The sequence below is a fragment of the Schistocerca gregaria genome, chromosome 1, assembly GCF_023897955.1.
Source record: "Schistocerca gregaria isolate iqSchGreg1 chromosome 1, iqSchGreg1.2, whole genome shotgun sequence".
In the NCBI taxonomy this organism is placed as follows: Eukaryota; Metazoa; Arthropoda; class Insecta; order Orthoptera; family Acrididae; genus Schistocerca; species Schistocerca gregaria.
In genome coordinates, this window is record NC_064920.1 from 565,219,995 (window position 1) to 565,237,561 (window position 17,567).

The 17,567-nt window shown below is 40.2% G+C and overlaps 1 protein-coding gene across 1 annotated transcript in view; it reads right to left on the reverse strand.

Moving 5' to 3' along the window:
- Positions 1-3,946: 3,946 nt before the first annotated feature.
- The window catches only part of LOC126288323 (zwei Ig domain protein zig-8-like), a 143,332-nt gene continuing 129,711 nt past the window's right edge, over positions 3,947-17,567 (reverse strand). The window contains exon 6 of the mRNA XM_049984895.1: positions 3,947-4,465. Within this exon, the coding sequence (XP_049840852.1) occupies positions 4,281-4,465 (185 nt within the window). The 3' untranslated portion in view covers positions 3,947-4,280. The remainder of the gene's footprint in view (positions 4,466-17,567) is intronic.

A 17,567-nucleotide genomic window follows, 5' to 3' on the forward strand; every position in this document is an offset into this window, starting at 1 on the left:
GTTTTATCAAATTGTTCTACACTTGTATTTATACGTTTCCAGTAATAAGTTCACTAGATCTGTTCATAAGATATGTACCTCATACAGTCTCAGAGTACAAATGTCCTCATCTTGCTTCAAAACACGGATGAACATTTCAGACTATTAAATGTGTCCTTATTTCATATCTTGTCTAATGTTGTCAAATCGTTTTAGATACCTCCACGATATGATCAAGTATCTCTGTCATGAGGAAACCTGTTACATAAATCAATTCGTTAAAGGTTCCTCACTGGAAGTGTACGAACTGAACTGGTTCAAATGATTGAGCAAACCACGGAACTTGTGACATCGTACATATTCATCTGAAGTGATTGATATCAGCATTTGCATCTCAGACATTATTGTATAAAACTATTATTACCTATTCTGTGTAATATACTTCAGACTTTTTTCATCAATGTCACGTCTAGAAGAAGCTATGTAGGACTTCGTCAACAGGTAATTTCTATTGCAAACCAGAAATGACAGATCGTTTCCTCTTTGTTCGTGTCTGGTGAAACTCCTCCTAATTCATCTACGTAAATAGGTTTCTGAAGGTTAATTACAACCAAATTTAATCTTTTTTTGCCGCGAATAAAACTTTTTTGTTCTTATCAATGCCCTCCAGCATAAAATAACTGCTCTTCTACAAAACACTTTAAACTTTTTGAATAGTTTTATAACTTTTATTTGTATGTAATTTCATCATCTTGTCCGTGTCAGGAGCAGGAAAACGTGACCAGATGCAGAGTATGCTGTTAGGAGCCCACTTCCGCTATGTCTTGTTCCCGCTTGACCTCTTACCCGCTCTGCTGTTCTGCTCTCTCTCTCATATCCATAATATGTGGTGACCCTTCAGATAGCCGAAGAACTGGATATTTAGATTTATTAAAATTTTAAATTATTAAAAACTGAAATCACAACCGTTAATATATCAAACTGACATGATACTAGCATAATTAGTACAAATTTATAATACTATAAGCAGACTTTTATAAAGCTTTAAACTCATCCTTGACACTTCAGTGTATCTCCTTTGTATGATCGATGGAGTTGAAATTTTATTCTTCCCTCGTGAGACGGAAATTTGGTGGCCGCTTCCTAAAAGAAACGTTTCATTCTTCTGAATTCTCTTAGTAGGAGTAATTCCCAGCTGAGACAATCTATCTTTGGCATTATAATTTCGAGACAATCTTTTCATTCTCTTAAGAAATAAAGACGACCTTTCTACTGAGACGTCCTTACAGGAATGCTATACAGTATTAATATTAACATTGTAAACTGCTGACAGCTTATTGTTTATAGTTTTATAGTTTTAGTTTAGAATAACTTTGAAATATTAAACCCCCGGTGACTGTCAGTGTTAACGAACACTTCACAGTAGCTATATTTATGGATGATATTCTCTCTGTTCGAAACTGACACTACTTGAGACACAGTTGCTTGGAAAACTTGTTATGTCGCCACTTAGAGAGGCTGTATAACGGTGAGTTTCTTTTAAATTTCTGTTTACAGTAGTAAATTCTACTTGCTTTGTTTTGAAAGATGCAACACGTAAGTGGGGCTAAATGTTTTTTCGAATGTATTCAAGGAAAAAGAAATAGATAGGATAACTACTAACGTGCCAAAAGCTACTACTTGGTGCACAAATATCTGAATCAATTTCCTGTGTATGTTAGGGAATAGCACCAATCAAATCAAAAAGTTAACTTGTGCTCCTAAGTTTGTAGAGTGAGAGCAAGAGATGAATACATAAAGCAGGCTCGAAAGGTTGTATGTTGCAGTCATTATTCGGGCTTATACAGGATAAGGTCTCATAGATGAGAATCGAAGCAGTCTTCAGACTGAAGATAAGAACAATAACAAGAACTGAAGTAGTTGTATACCAAAACAACAGACTCGCTGAGTGTTATTTATTATTGTGACATAGGCTCGGCCTTTAAAAAGCTAATTGCACAGAGTTACGTATACACACCATATACCACATAAGTGCCTTACTAGAAATTTTAAGCACACATTCACAACTAGCTTGTAATTATCTTTTAAGTGTCATCAGTTCATTTTGCATATCAGGAGGAGACTTTCAGTGAATATACACTCCTGGAAATTGAAATAAGAACACCGTGAATTCATTGTCCCAGGAAGGGGATACTTTATTGACACATTCCTGGGGTCAGATACATCACATGATCACACTGACAGAACCGCAGGCACATAGACACAGGCAACAGAGCATGCACAATGTCGGCACTAGTACGGTGTATATCCACCTTTCGCAGCAATGCAGACCGCTATTCTCCCATGGAGACGATCGTAGAGATTCTGTATGTAGTCCTATGGAACGGCTTGCCATGCCATTTCCACCTCGCGCCTCAGTTGGACCAGCGTTCCTGCTGGACGTGCAGACCGCGTGAGACGACGCTTCATCCAGTCCCAAACATGCTCAATGGGGAACAGATCCGGAGATCTTGCTGCCCAGGGTAGTTGACTTACACCTTCTAGAGCACGTTGGGTGGCACGGGATACATGCGGACGTGCATTGTCCTGTTGGAACTGCAAGTTCCCTTGCCGGTCTAGGAATGGTAGAACGATGGGTTCGATGACGGTTTGGATGTACCGTGCACTATTCAGTGTCCCCTCGACGATCACCAGAGGTGTACGGCCAGTGTAGGAGATCGCTCCCCACACCATGATGCCGGGTGTTGGCCCTGTGTGCCTCGATCGTATGCAGTCCTGATTGTGGCGCTCACCTGCACGGCGCCAAACACGCATACGACCATCATTGGCACCAAGGCAGAAGCGACTCTCATCGCTGAAGACGACACGTCTCCATTTGTCCCTCCATTCACGCATGTCGCGACACCACTGGAGGCGGGCTGCACGATGTTGGGGCGTGAGCAGAAGACGGCCTAACGGTGTGCGGGACTGTAGCCCAGCTTCATGGCGACGGTTGCGAATGGTCCTCGCCGATACCCCAGGAGCAACAGATTCCCTAATTTGCTGGGAAGTGGCGGTGCGGTCTCCTACGGCACTGCGTAGGATCCTACGGTCTTGGCGTGCATCCGTTCGTCGCTGCGGTCCGGTCCCAAGTCGACGGGCACGTGCACCTTCCACCGACCACTGGCGACAACATCGATGTACTGTGGAGACCTCACGCCCCACGTGTTGAGCAATTAGGCGGTACGTCCACCCGGCCTCTAGCATGCCCACTATACGCCCTCGCTCAAAGTCCGTCAACTGCACATACGGTTCACGTCCACGCTGTCGCGGCATGCTACCAGTGTTAAAGACTGCGATGGAGCTCCGTATGCCACGGCAAACTGGCTGACACTGACGGCGGCGGTGCACAAATGCTGCGCAGCTAGCGCCATTCGACGGCCAACACCGCGGTTCCTGGTGTGTCCGCTGTGCCGTGCATGTGACCATTGTTTGTACAGCCCTCTCGCAGTGTCCGGAGCAAGTATGGTGGGTCTGACACACCGGTGTCAATGTGTTTTTTTTTCCATTTCCAGGAGTGTATATATACCTTCCCATAAAATGTAGATCTCGTTTCCTAAAAGAATCGTTCCCTTACATCATGTTAGAGAATAAAATGTCAGATAATACTAAACATGTGAGTAGAACTACAAACAAATTCCGAACAGTCTCATGATGATAAACGTTTACAAGCGTAAATATGTGAATTGTACCTATGATAGGAAACTATGATTCCTTTACATGTGCTACATGTAGTACCAAGACACATTTGGTGTAGAAATGAACATTTTGGTGTGCATATAAAATTACCTACCATCAAAAAGATCTGCAACAAATGGTTGATGAAGAAAAAGTGTGTATTACTTTCTATGACGTAAAGAAGAAGTATCTTCGGTTTTATATATAGCACTTAACACTACGCCCTTGGATGGTTATGCAGTCACACAAATATTTGATATTCCTTTATTTATTATCGCAGGTACAAATTCATCATCTGTTTGGTTTGCTAAACATAATAGTGCACATAATAACCGATGAGTTATAGCGACAAAGATACAAAGTCACAGTCGTTGTTTCCTAGAAAAATACCATTGATATTAGCAAATATATATATATATTATTCTTTTAATTTCTGTTAGATATCTATTATCCAGGCATAAAATTTTCGCAGTTTCATTTCTCATACAGCTTGTAGTTCCTTTTGATCAAGAGTATGTTTTAAAAGTGATGTCTCCATGCTATCAAGGATACACAGATGGATATTTACACTCCCACAGTGGCTATTATCTGACTGGTATGCTGTGGGCAGCATTCGCGTGTCGATGGCGGCCAAAGAGCCATGAGAAGTATACAGTGGTGGCCGCGGGCAGCAGGTCTCCCAGGGGCAGGAGCAATCCTAGCGTCAGCAACAGCCGCTGGGCGGTCCGCCCTGGGGCACCACTACGCTGCATTGCCGCTGGAAGGTCACCTGAGGAAATCAAAGTTTCAAATTCATTACAAAACAGATAATGACAATATAAATGATGCACATGGAGCTGAAACAAGAAATGAGCTCCGTCGAGGAAAAGAAACGATATTCGGTTGCCAGACATTCGAAGGATACAAGATAAGGGAGACGCGAACGGAAAGAAATATTTGCAGTGCCGCTAACAGAAAGGACTAAAGTGAAGGCATTCATTATCTGATGTTACAAAATTTTGGCATAGTAGCTGCGCAATACAACAATAAAATGAATGAGTTTGAAACATAGCGCAGGAGCATTACCATGGTAGATCGGCGTCTGCTCTGTGAATCAGTTTTGCAAACGTTTTACAAGTAGCTAGTTTATGTGGTGAACGGCTCTGCTGATGATAAGAATGTAACAGCGTCAAAGTAAGAGTAGATACCATGTGAGTACATTGTCGTCAGTTGCAGGGTAATATTTTTCCTTTGATAGATATTTACATACCAGTATCCAACCTTCTCCCCCTGCAGATGATCGGGTTTGGCTAGCAGTGGTCACACTGCCGATATTGAGCAGCTAATTTTAATGCAACAGCTCGCATTTAAATAATATGATTATTAAGGTTAAATTGCACATGGAAGTCTTTATGGAATGATGATGGCGATGTTATGGTTATCCCAAATGATGTAGAGAACAATGTCATAATTGCTCCTTGTAATGGTGGTTACATATGGAGATGTTGGATGTATGAAAAGTGATGGACCTCTTTGCGGGAAGGAATGTACAGTGATTGTGTCCCAGTGATATAGCCATCAGGGCAGGTGGTTATGAAACGAGTGACCCGAGTATCACAAAGCCAAATTTATTGTGGAATAACACATTCAGTCAATGACGAGAGCTCTTGAATCTTCCTTTCACGAAAAATTTATTATATACGTGGTGACTAGCATTGTTGGGTAGTTAAACGAAGCAGCTTGTAGCCATTCATTATAAGGTCTACTGCTGAAAACTACCAACACAATGTAGACGGCGTGACATGTACGCTGTAGTAACAGGACATACGTAAGACTGTGGTTAGGTTATTGTTGTTTAACGTCCCGTCGACAACGAGGCCATTAGAGACGGAGCACAAGCTAGGGTTAGGGAAGGATGGGGAAGGAAATCGGCCGTGCCCTTTCAAAGGAACCATCCCGGCATTTGCCTGAAACGATTTAGGGAAATCACGGAAAACCTAAATCAGAATGGCTGGAGACGGGATTGAACGTAAGACTGTGTTCACTCTTCAAACATTGAAGTGAATTCTTGCTGAACCAATGCCAAATGGCTTTCTATCCTGTTACACGACTGGCACACACATTGTTTGCGTGCAGACATGCAAATTGGAGACGTACTTTCATGCGAAAATAAACAAATGGGAATCTTATTGAAACAAATACCCTTGCAGGAGGCACCTGAGGTTGATCAAGTTTGCAGCTTAGTACAACTGTTAAGGTAAGCCAGCTAAGTGGTAGCGTAAGCAATGAAGGAAATGGACAACGAATTTAACTGACTTTTATCTTCAAAAGGAACAGAACTTATTCACGAGGAAGAGGATTCATCAATCGATACATTATTGCTTTCAAATTAAAGATACGTTGTACGCAGTGTTTTGTGAAATGTAATACGGCAACAGTAGATACAATCTTACCACTGTCAGACATGGCAACCATACCTCTAGCCTTAGACCTAATTTAGCTCTCGAACAATGAGAGATGGGTCACTAATTGGACGATACTCTCTACCCTGAATATGTAGTTTTTCGGATGACTACAGGTCCACCAGAACAGAAATGATTAAGAGACACAAGAACTCTTTACAAGTCACTCAGTGACCCCAGACTAGAGACGGGGTACCAACACATAGCCAATGTTCGGTTGATAGGCATGTAACGTCCTCCCTCAATACTTGCACGTGAGCACACATTATTTTTTGGAATCGTTATCCCGTTTGCCATGAATGAACATATGAGTTTCCAAGATGACAGAGCTCGAGCTCAGTTTGCGGATCTTACTCGACACCTGCTGTTTATGTACCCTGAAATACGAAAAGTAGGGTATATTGGCTACCTTGCTGTTCTCAAGTGTCTCGTCATGTCTTCTGGCATGTTTGATTCGGCTCGTCACAAATTCCTGTCCTGTGCCAACCTCTTGCAACCTACCTCTTCAGTTATCTGCTAGTTGTGTTCAAAATCCCTGTCTCCCTCTACAGTTTTTACACTTTACAGCTCCCTCTTGTACTATTGAAGTTATTCCGTGATGTCTTAACCAAATGTTCCGTCATCCTGTCCCTTCGTCTTGTCAGTGTTTTTATGTATTTCCTTCCTCGCCGATTCTCCACAGAATTTCCTAATTCCTTACCTTATCAGTCTACCTAATTTTCAACATACATATGTGGTACTACATCTCAAATGCTTTGATTGTCTTATTTTCCGTTTTTCCCAAAAGGCCATTTCAGTAACATACAGTGCTGTGCTCCAAACACACATTCTCAGAAATTTCTTGCTTCATCGGTCATGAGTCATTTTGCTCCCTAGGTAGCAGACTTCCATAACTTCGTCTACTTTGTGATCACCAATCATGACGTTAAGGTTCTCGCCTTTATCATTTCTGCTACTTGCCATTATGTTCAACTTACTTCGATTTACTCTCAATTCATATTCTGTCATCACGAGACTGTTTATTGCATTAAGCAGATTCGGCAATACTTCCTCCCTTTCTATGGGTACAGCAATGTCATCAGCGAATCTTGTTAATATACTTTCACGTTGAGTTTTCATACCACTCTTTAACCTTTCTTTATTTCCGTAATTGCTTCTTTGTTCATAGATTGAACAATAGGGGCGAAAACCTACGTTCTTGTCTCATACCCTTTTTAATCTGAGCACCTCATTCGTGGGCTTGCTCTCTTATTGTTTACTCTTGGTCCTTGTACATACTGTAAATTAACCGTGGTTTCCTATAGTTTACTCCTATTTTTCTCAGAATTTCGAACATCTTGTACCGTTTGACGCTGTCTGACGCTTTTTCCAGTTCGGCAAATCCCAAGAATGTGTCTGTTTCTTTGCTCATAATTCAGTTATCAGCGACAATGTACGAATTCCCTCTCTGGTACTTTATATCCAAGGTTACGCTTAAAGTCTTATGTACAGAACACTTGTTGAGTTACAGGACGAGACGTTCACGAGAATTACGGATTCCACGACCATTTTTTAATAACAGCAGGAGTGTATGAACGAATACGAACGAGCACTGTGTGACGATGTCATACATGCAAGGAAGCAGGTACACGCCACATTTCGAAACGTTTATGACTGTAGCACCTGTTGAAAGCCTTGCAAAACAACGAATCTGTAACAAAACTGTGGTTTATAGGCCTTTCACCTTAGCACAATATTAAACATTCCTAAGTCACATATTTTCGATTACGTCGTTTTCTCACGTGGTCTTTCTCTCTGAATAATTTCACAGCCAAGTCGGCGAACCTGGAGCGTTATAAATTTTGACGGTTAAAATTTGTTTTCTTACTCCCTACCAACGATGTAAATGTATTCCATCCTACTACTTCAGACCTCTAGATCTATGATTACAGGTATATGGAGTCGTCCCATAAATGATCGAAGTTTTGGGATCCCTACCTTGCATTGCTTCGAAACATCTCCATCTGGCTCGTACATATTATCATAATGTGTTCATTTCACATGTGGCCATAGTAGGAGCCACATCCACCACTTACGAGTCCTGATGACCATATGAAGCCAATCAACGGTTGTGCTATATCCTACTAACGGCGTCCTGCGTATGTGGTGTGGCAGGTCATAGCATTCACACAATGACCTCTGATCTTCCGTCGTTTCATGGTTTGTCGAGCTTGTACCTCAGTTTGACCTCACGAGCAAGATTGAATTCCAATGCACTGTTCCAACCAAGGAAAAACCAGTGATAACACCAGGAACTGTACCCCGGAATTCCACACCGAAGTGAGACTCCCTCACCGCCCAGCTGTGGAGGTGGACCATCATAACAGTAGAATGAGAATTAATGTTACAAAATGCTTTTCTAAGCTTTGGCGTCTAGCGGCAGCAGTATAGGCTGGCGGTAGCTTAACAGTGTTTATAGCACGGCCCTTCCTACGGCTTCAGTCGCCACGGTTGAGAGAATTGCCTGCAGGAGGGGCTTCGGTTGAGATTGTTCCGAAGGCTAATGTGTGGCTTCGGCGCCGCCTCAAAGTTAAGCGGTACTCAACACTGTGCGTTGTTCGGTGCGAGCAAACATAACGCCTCCCACTCACTACACAAAAACCGATACAGTTAAAATAATCAAATCGATTACGCCAGAAACAGATACCTACAGTCTCTCTGATAAGTTTACTTGGATCAATGTACTATGTCAGTTTTCAAAAGGAGCACCGAAAATATAAAAGTAGAGAACTCTGAGTAATATCATGAAAAATTTTTAGCACGCTACCTTGTGTAATGGCTAAGCTACCGCATGAATATCCGGGAGAAGGGAATTAAATCATTTTTCGGCTTCTCAAGATTTTCATTTTATCTTAAATGTCTTCTGAGGTGTTCGGCGCGAGCGTACTGGGAACATAGCACCACGGGGGCTGAGAGATGTTTAAGGCCCTGTCCTCTCCTTTACATCTTGGATTATGTTCTCACTGGTGCGTGATCGATCTTTCCGGTGGAGAATTATAGCAACTGAAGGTGAATTGCAGTGCAAAGTTGAGTACATTTCTATGCCATTTCCTGTCTCGTGGATCCCTCGTATTGATTTGAATCCTTGGTCTACTCGCGTCCATCGCTAATTCGCACGCAATATTGAAGCAACCTCATTTTAGGGGTATTATTATATGCCCATGTTCTAGATTTCATTCTATGAATATTAATGGTTAATCAACTGAGTAAGTAAATTTGAAGATTGGTTTGGTCAAAAGTAAAACACCTACTTAATTGTTTTAGTCATTTGTATACAATTTTGTTTAGGAATGTTGGCTAGCCAAACCTTAAAGGATATGTATTCTTACACTTAATCCGTTCCTCAGCTGATTAGAAGTAATGAGAGTTCTGATGGGAATTGTATTCACATCTGTACTATTTAAGTAAAGCTTCAGTTGAGTATATTTACGTAGTAATATTCAGAATTCAAGTGTTATGGCTCTTGTTCCGTTTAAAGAAATTTATTTGTTATTTGTCCAAGTGATCTGCCTTGTAAGGCAGTCTCCTATATTATTTTTAAGGTGATTTTATAATGATTTTGATTTTAATAAAATATGTGGCAACTGCCACGGATTACTATTGTGATTTTGGTGTGACACTACCATTACACATTTTAACTTCCTTGGATGATACGGACTATTGCTTAAAAGGTAAACGAGAACATCTATCTACAACGCACTTAAAATAGAACAGTTGGTCAATTTGTAATATTTGATTAACATTTTGATGTATTTGGCACGAATTCAAAGAGTTGCAAGCTCGAGGTAGTCAGTAACCTCTATGACCATGAAATGTTTTCGCAGTTGCGAATATGGGCGACTATTAGCTGTATAATGGAACGGCAACAACAAATATTTGTGCTGTACCGGGATTAGATTCTGGATTTCTTACTGATAGCGGAATTTCAGCCGGCCGGGGTAGCCGAGCGGTTCTAGGCATTACATTCTCGAACCGCGCGACAGCCACGGTCGCAGGTTCGAATCCTGCCTCGGGCATGGATGTGTGTGATGTCCTTACGTTAGTTAGGTTTAAGTACTTCTAAGTTCTAGGCGACTGATGACCTCAGAAGTTAAGACCATAGTGCTCAGAGCCCTTTGAGCCATTTTTTTGCGAAATGTCGTCTCAAAATTTAGCTACCCAAGCACGGCTCACGATCTGACCCAAACTTTCATGAGTCGTCAACCATTTGTCTCCATCCTGTACTCTTACATTCATTATATATATTCCGGTACATGGGAGACTTTTTACTTTAATGCTGTTGTATTTCCATTACATGATGATGTTAGCCCACATTCGCAACTGCGAAAACATTCCATGTGTTTCATGACGGCCGTAGTGACCGCAGTACCTATCCCTTCGGACATGATCGCATGTCCGAAGGAACTTCACATCGTAATTCGGCATAAGACAGGCACTACAACATCGCGTCTATATGATCACTGCTGCGTAGCTAATACTGCTCGTGTTGTCAAAAGCCAGAGATTGTATCGGTCAAGCAGAAACACCTTACAAAAATTCTCTTCAGGTAATAAAAGCGCGCTCAAATGAATCTCTAAGAAATACTGATATGTACAGCTTCCGCCGAAGATAATTATAGTATACAGAAATATCAGCAGCAGGCGTTAATTAGACCTTCTACACCTTGATCAGCAGTAACTTTTTATTTTTTAGTTATCAGTCGTCTGAAGATCAATATTTTGAAAATGATAGAATGCTACTAACCGTACAGAGGAGAAGATACGAAGCAAACAAGCTTTCGGGAAAAGACACTCTTGTAACGCGGGGGGTCTCAAACAAAGGCTGCGTCGACTCTGTGACCGTCTTGGCTGCCCGATTCTTGTCCTGTGTTATCGATGGGAATTTGTAGCACTCCCCTTGATTGGTGCGTGGTGCTCTAAAAAAAGAAGCAGCTACTCGGGTACCAGGTAGTTTTTTAGGCTAGGCGGTAGTTTGAGATACTATCATGGACACTCGACAGTCGATACTGATATAGGGGAATGACACAGCGTTCGGAGTAAAGACAATTTTATCAGTAAACTGTCGAAGTACTCGTAGTAAGGTTCCCGATTTTACTGCCCTCAGGAAAGTTTTGAACCTTAAACTATTCTTCGGATCTGAGATATTTAGTGAGTCTAGGGATGATCATTGGACAGACAGATAAGACGGCGTATCAGAGGGAGAGTTCATTGCAGCGGCGAAAAATATTGTCTGTACTGAAGTTGAAATTAAGTGAGATAGAGACGTTATCTGGTCACGCATAACAGCTCTAGGAGAAACGAAGTTAATTGTTGGGTTCTTGATCACCGAATAACTCCACTGTGACAGTTCCGTAGTCATTCAGGGACAGTCTAAAGCCAGCTGTAAATAAATACCCAGCTCATGCAGTACTAATTACTAGTGACTTTAACCTGCCGAGTATAGGTTGGGAATTTATGGATTCATTGCGTGGTGAAGAGACAGACAGTCTGGTGAAGTACTTGTAACACATTTCCCGAAACTGTCTTGAGCAGCTAGTTCGGCAGCCAACACGAAAGGAAGTACCTTGGAGCTTGTAGCTACAAATAGGCCGGGTTTACCTATGGTGTCAGTGCAGAGACGGGGATTAGTGATCACGTCATCGTAGCGACAATATGAATAGTGGGCTCCATGTGATTCCCAAGTTGTGTAGCGACCGTAAACCATAAAATTACCAAATAAGCAGCAACCAGTCACAAAATCATGTTTTATTTATTTACTTTTGCAAACCGATTTCAATTGATTAACTGCCATCATCGGTGCTTTCAACGAATATGTGGCCTGAGTTGTAATACTGTCTTAAGCAGAGGTCAAACAGGAGAGGAAACGTTGCAGACCACCTCAGTATTTTATAACATCTTAGAGAAGACCAAATAGATAAACTTCTATACACTGACAACTATTGCTGCAAAACGTACCTAGACGCAAACTATTCGGATTTCACAAGGAAATATCAACCTAAAAGATTGGAAACTTTTTGTGACTTTACTAATGGTTTTGACCGTGAAAACGGGGATAGTCTACTGCAACACGAAATAGTAGATATAGTAGGTTTATAGTTTATATCTTATCTGACTTTCAGAAAGAAATTTTATTTAGTCTTTAACTTCAAAAGCCACTAAGAATTTGAATAAATCATAGTGTACTGGTACGACAAGATTACGTTTTGTATTCTTAGTTGCTTTCAATGTATATAAATGATCTACAACTTGCAACTTCAGAAATAGCAAATTTTGTCCTTTGCTAATGAGAAACGTATAAGTAAAGAGAGACGATTGCCTTACTTAAAAAGGGGCTAATGATATATCTGAACCATCCACAAATGGTTTGACGCTAATGCAGTATCACTGAATTTTATGAAGGCTCAGCTTATAAATTTCAGTAGTTCTCATATAACTTAATAAGCTACCCAAATAGGTTTTTAAATCAATGAAATACTAGAAGCACAAAATACTGAGCTATTAGATCACAGATTACACTGAAAAACCCACTGCCTATACTTTCACCAAAGTTCAGGTACGTTTGCATTGCGCAAATTACACAATTTGTAGTACATTTAGAAGCGAAGTAACTTGTTTATTCAACATATTCCCACCCACTAATGAGCTGTGGAATTATTTTCTGAGAAAATGAACGGGACAGTACTTTAGAAACTTACAACTGTCTTTTAATAAATACGTTTGGTGCTCATTCTGCAGCATCCTACGTTAATATCTTTAAAATCTGAATATTCTGATACACATGCAAAACCACGAACACACACACACACACACACGCACACGCACACGCACACACACCCGGTTTCTTTGGCGAAGCGGTTCTAGGCGTTTCAGTCCAGAACCGCGCGACTGCTACGGTCGCAGGTTCGAATCCTGCCTCTGGCATGGATGTGTGTGATGTCCTTAGGTTAGTTAGGTTTAAGTAGTTCTAGGGGACGGATGACCTTAGATGTGAGGTCCCATAGTGCTCAGAGCCTTTTGAAACATTTGAACACAAACACACACAAAACGTTGTAGCTATGAGTGCTTCTCTTTTCTCAAAAAATGGTGACAAGCATGAAGAGAAAAAAATCATTAGAAAAACTCTAAAAAAAAAACGGTGACAAGCATGAAGAGAAAAAAATCTTCACAAAGACGGGAGTTAAAATTACTACAGAAAATTCTATTGGACTGCTCGTACTCCAATGCAGACCATCTTCACATAAATTCTTCTATGTCATGTTTTAGATTATTTTATGAGGAGAATTAACGCTGTAATGTGGGAACTGCATTACACTTAAATTAAATTAATTATGCATATTTGACTTCTTCCCACATCCCAGAGACCACTCTCCATGGGATCCATGGAGTACGACTAATGTAACATACTCTGACCAACATTGTGTGGAATTGGGTGAGTTTCGTGTCGGGTTTGTTTAGTCATAGCCAGAGGGTGAAACATATTCAGAGAAAGTCCCTTATGTTTGACATTACGGAGACGTATTTCATGGAAAGCTTCAATTTGTAAGTAACGAGAGGCATATTTCTAGTAGAGTAGTGACATAGTCCTTCCTCCAACTTATACTTAGTGTAAAATTAGATAAATTTTGGCATATAAGCTAGCGGGAAGGGTGGGTGTCGGGTAATTTTTCCTTCAGCGGCGCTCTCATTTGGGGTGTAAAGCAGTTAATGTAGATGAATATTGTGTTTCTACCTGGAATATCCTTTATCGGAAGATATTACGGTATAAACTTCGACTGAACGGATACCAGTAATATACAATATTCCTGCTTCTCGTTTTCTCTATTTCCATCTCATCGTTTCCAATCCGCTGGAAACAATCCGATATTACTCATCACTACAATTACACCGCTGTATTTATGTGGGTGTGACCTTATCTTTCTGTCTAGGTTTGTTGTGTGTATTTGTTGCAGTAATGATCCTCTTATTTCGCTAATATACTGAAAAGGCGATTTCAGTGATTATTGCCGTGATCGTATACTGGACACAAGGAGTGAAATAAACAAAACTATTACTCGTAAGAAGGAGAGTGACTGCCTTCTGATAGATAATAATGCTGCTAGCTGAAAAACGAAGCAAATGAAAGCAGATTATACGAGTATATCAACTTATTTTCAGCAGCTCGAGAAAATATATCTCTTCCAACGGGTACATTTCTCCGTAATGGGCCTTGTTTCATTATACGCTCTTTCCTCAAAGCACTCTGAGAATCATAGAGAATGCATCCAAGCGATAATGGCTCATACAGTTTGCTTTTGTGAAAAGAGCAAGGGCTCTGTGTGCATTCTGGTTCCATTCTCACTCTTCTCCAGAAGACAAATGATTGTATTTATCATTGTTTTTAAGCGTACCGTGAAAACATTGTCCGGCTTGATTTGTTACCAAAGATATGTCTAATTTCACTCATTAACTCATTTCACCTGAAAAAAGGCCATACGATGACGGATCGAAGAAGGTGATACATTTATAACAGTGAGGATATGATCGCAGCATGATTGTTTGGTAATACGTTTACTTTGTGGGAAAGATGCCACACGAATTTCTTTATTTCAATGTGGCATACGTGATCAGTGGCACACTTTTCGTAGACGTGATGGAAGACAACAAAATCTAATAATAAAACATTTTTATTATATATTAGAAATCGGTAACGGCGTTATTTAAATAAACAAACAGCACAGAAAAGTTGGTTAGTTGCTTTTATATTCTGTGTAAGAGTCAGTCTATAAAAATGCAAAAAAAAAAGGATTGAAAAAATTGAAGCTTAGTACGTAGGACATACAGCGTTGTTATGTGCCAATGAAACTTGTATCGGTCTAACACAAACCTAGAGGCACAATGCAAAATGGAGGAAAGCCAAATGAAAACCGTTTTATCATCTGACCTGTGAAAAAAATGGCTCGGTTTTTATGTTTCCCATCTGGGGCGTTATAGTGGCAAAATTAGCCGAACTATGATTCAACGTCTTCTCCCGTTCTCTCCTATCCTATACCCATAAATAATTTGGTGTTCGGTTTCCTTACTTCAGATAAGAAAATAAAAATAAAAAGAAGAACCTATTCATAATGCATCAAGTTTTTTTTAAAATAACTAGCTTATTCGTGTCTCGATGACTATTTTGCATAATTTAAAAAAAATCATTTTAGATGGAGGCGCACTCCGTCTAAGTGACTATCTTCTATATGTCTGCATTTTTACTGTATTGAACAGCGTATAAGACCATACCCCTTGAAAGTTAAATTCGACTTCTGAATCACTCAATTTTAAACAACGAAAGCTTTCTCCAGATACTACGGTCTTCACTACAGCAAAAAAACGTAATATCAGAAACTAGCTGGGATACTGCGTGTGGTTAAACTTCATATTGACTCTAGTTAAATACTAACATAGTCGAGTGAAAAAATTAAAACAGATCATGTTCTACTTAAATTTAAGGAATAACAAGGACGGTTGGATGCAAACAGTTGGTTTTATAGTCTTTTTCTTGTGTACGTGCATTGCCAATATGTCTCCTCACGAATTATACTGACTCATTTGACTAACCGTATTTCCGAAACGATTTACACTAGAAGTGTTTCGCGGTTATGTAATGGACAGCCTATTTTACTTAGTGTTTGGTTTTGTAGGGTCTTTGATTGGAGTAGCACTTTCGCTAAACAGTCTTTGTTTCTGTGCTTTTGATTAGCCCAGCAAGCTTAGGTTAAAGATATTTTTCTACGAGAATCAGGAATAAGCCATGAGTAAACTTTTTGGTGTATGCAAATAGAGTTCAAAATGGTTCATATGGCTCAGAGCACTATGGAACATAACTTCTGAGGTCATTAGTCCCCTAGAACTTAGAACTAGTTAAATCCAACTAACCTAAAGACATCACACACATCCAAGCCCGAGGCAGGAATCTTAACCTGCGACCGTAGCGGTTGTGCGGTTCCAGAATGTAGCGCCTAGAACCACTTGGCCATACCGGCCTGCCAATAGGGTAAAGATGACGTGTTTTCTGAAACTGCGTAGGTGATACGAGAACCTCGCTTCAGTACAACACAGGATTCTGTAAATGGAAGCTCTGTGAGGACACGTCCAGTGAACACGCCACCGTTAGCGTTTCACAACACAAAATTGACGTTTACATTTATGGGGAAGACAGGATAGAAAATTTTGTGGATACGTATAAAATTGTGGTGTTCGGTATTTTCTTTCACATTCCAATGCAACAGCGCACAGTTGACTTTGTAATGGTGCATAAGTTGCGACTGAAGGTGCACCTACAAAAGTACGTCTTGTCCAAAGTACGTATTTTTATCGTATTTTCGTATGAAAACACTAAAATCAGGGACCTATGGTGCTTGAAAACAGTGATGGATGTAATTTCAGAATCGACTTATGAGTTATGAGAACAATGCAATAAAAGTATTTTATGAAGTGAACATGACAGGGGTACGAAAAAAGTAGAGCTATATAAAAAATTAAACCGAAGGAGCTAGAAAAAGAAAAAAAATCATTGATAACACTGCTGATGAAGGTAATTCTTTATACAAAAGAAGTTATTTAGCTTCATATAACAATAAAATAGGAAATTTAACACAAACGTTTTAAATATCTTTTCGTCAGTTTCTAAGATTTTCTCTAAAAGGTCATTTTCTTGCTCAAAGTATTCAACGTATTGCTCTGAAACCTTTCCTGTTTTTTCCCATGCGGTCCACAAACCAGTGGATGATCCCTCACTAGAACTTTTTCACCGATATTCATTTTAAATAAGTTTCACTTGTCAATGTTGCAGCAAATTCTTTGGTTATTGAGTAAAACAAATAATACAACTCTTCGTGATAAAAGAAAATAATTTTTGATTTGCATAACGACGAGACTATATTTATTGCGTGTTTCCGGGTTTTCGGCAGGGTTTTTGTTTCATTTCATGCACATTACTACGACAACTCACTCAGATGGGTTCTTCAGGTGTTCCGAGTTTTGCTATTATGTGCGATCGCCGTTCCGACTCCAATCACACAATGAACAAATGTTCGTATCTCGCTGCTATTTATAGCAATATGTGAGTTCGATGTCCGAAACCCTGCATGTATCTTGATGATCTTTTTGTTTTTCAGAGCCCAGTCTTTCAGCAATTTCCACCTGTCATCTATGTGATGGCCGGTGACATCATCACAAACTGAATGATTCACCCTAAATTGTGTTTAAATGGAAACCTCTGTCCCAATTTAACATGTTTTCCTACGCTTTTATTTCGAAAGACCACTTAATTATACTGTGAAATGTAAGTGGTCCTATCACCAAGGTAAAATGGAAACCTGTGTCTCAGTGTATTAAGTTTTCCTAGACTTTTATTTCGAAAGACTCCTTA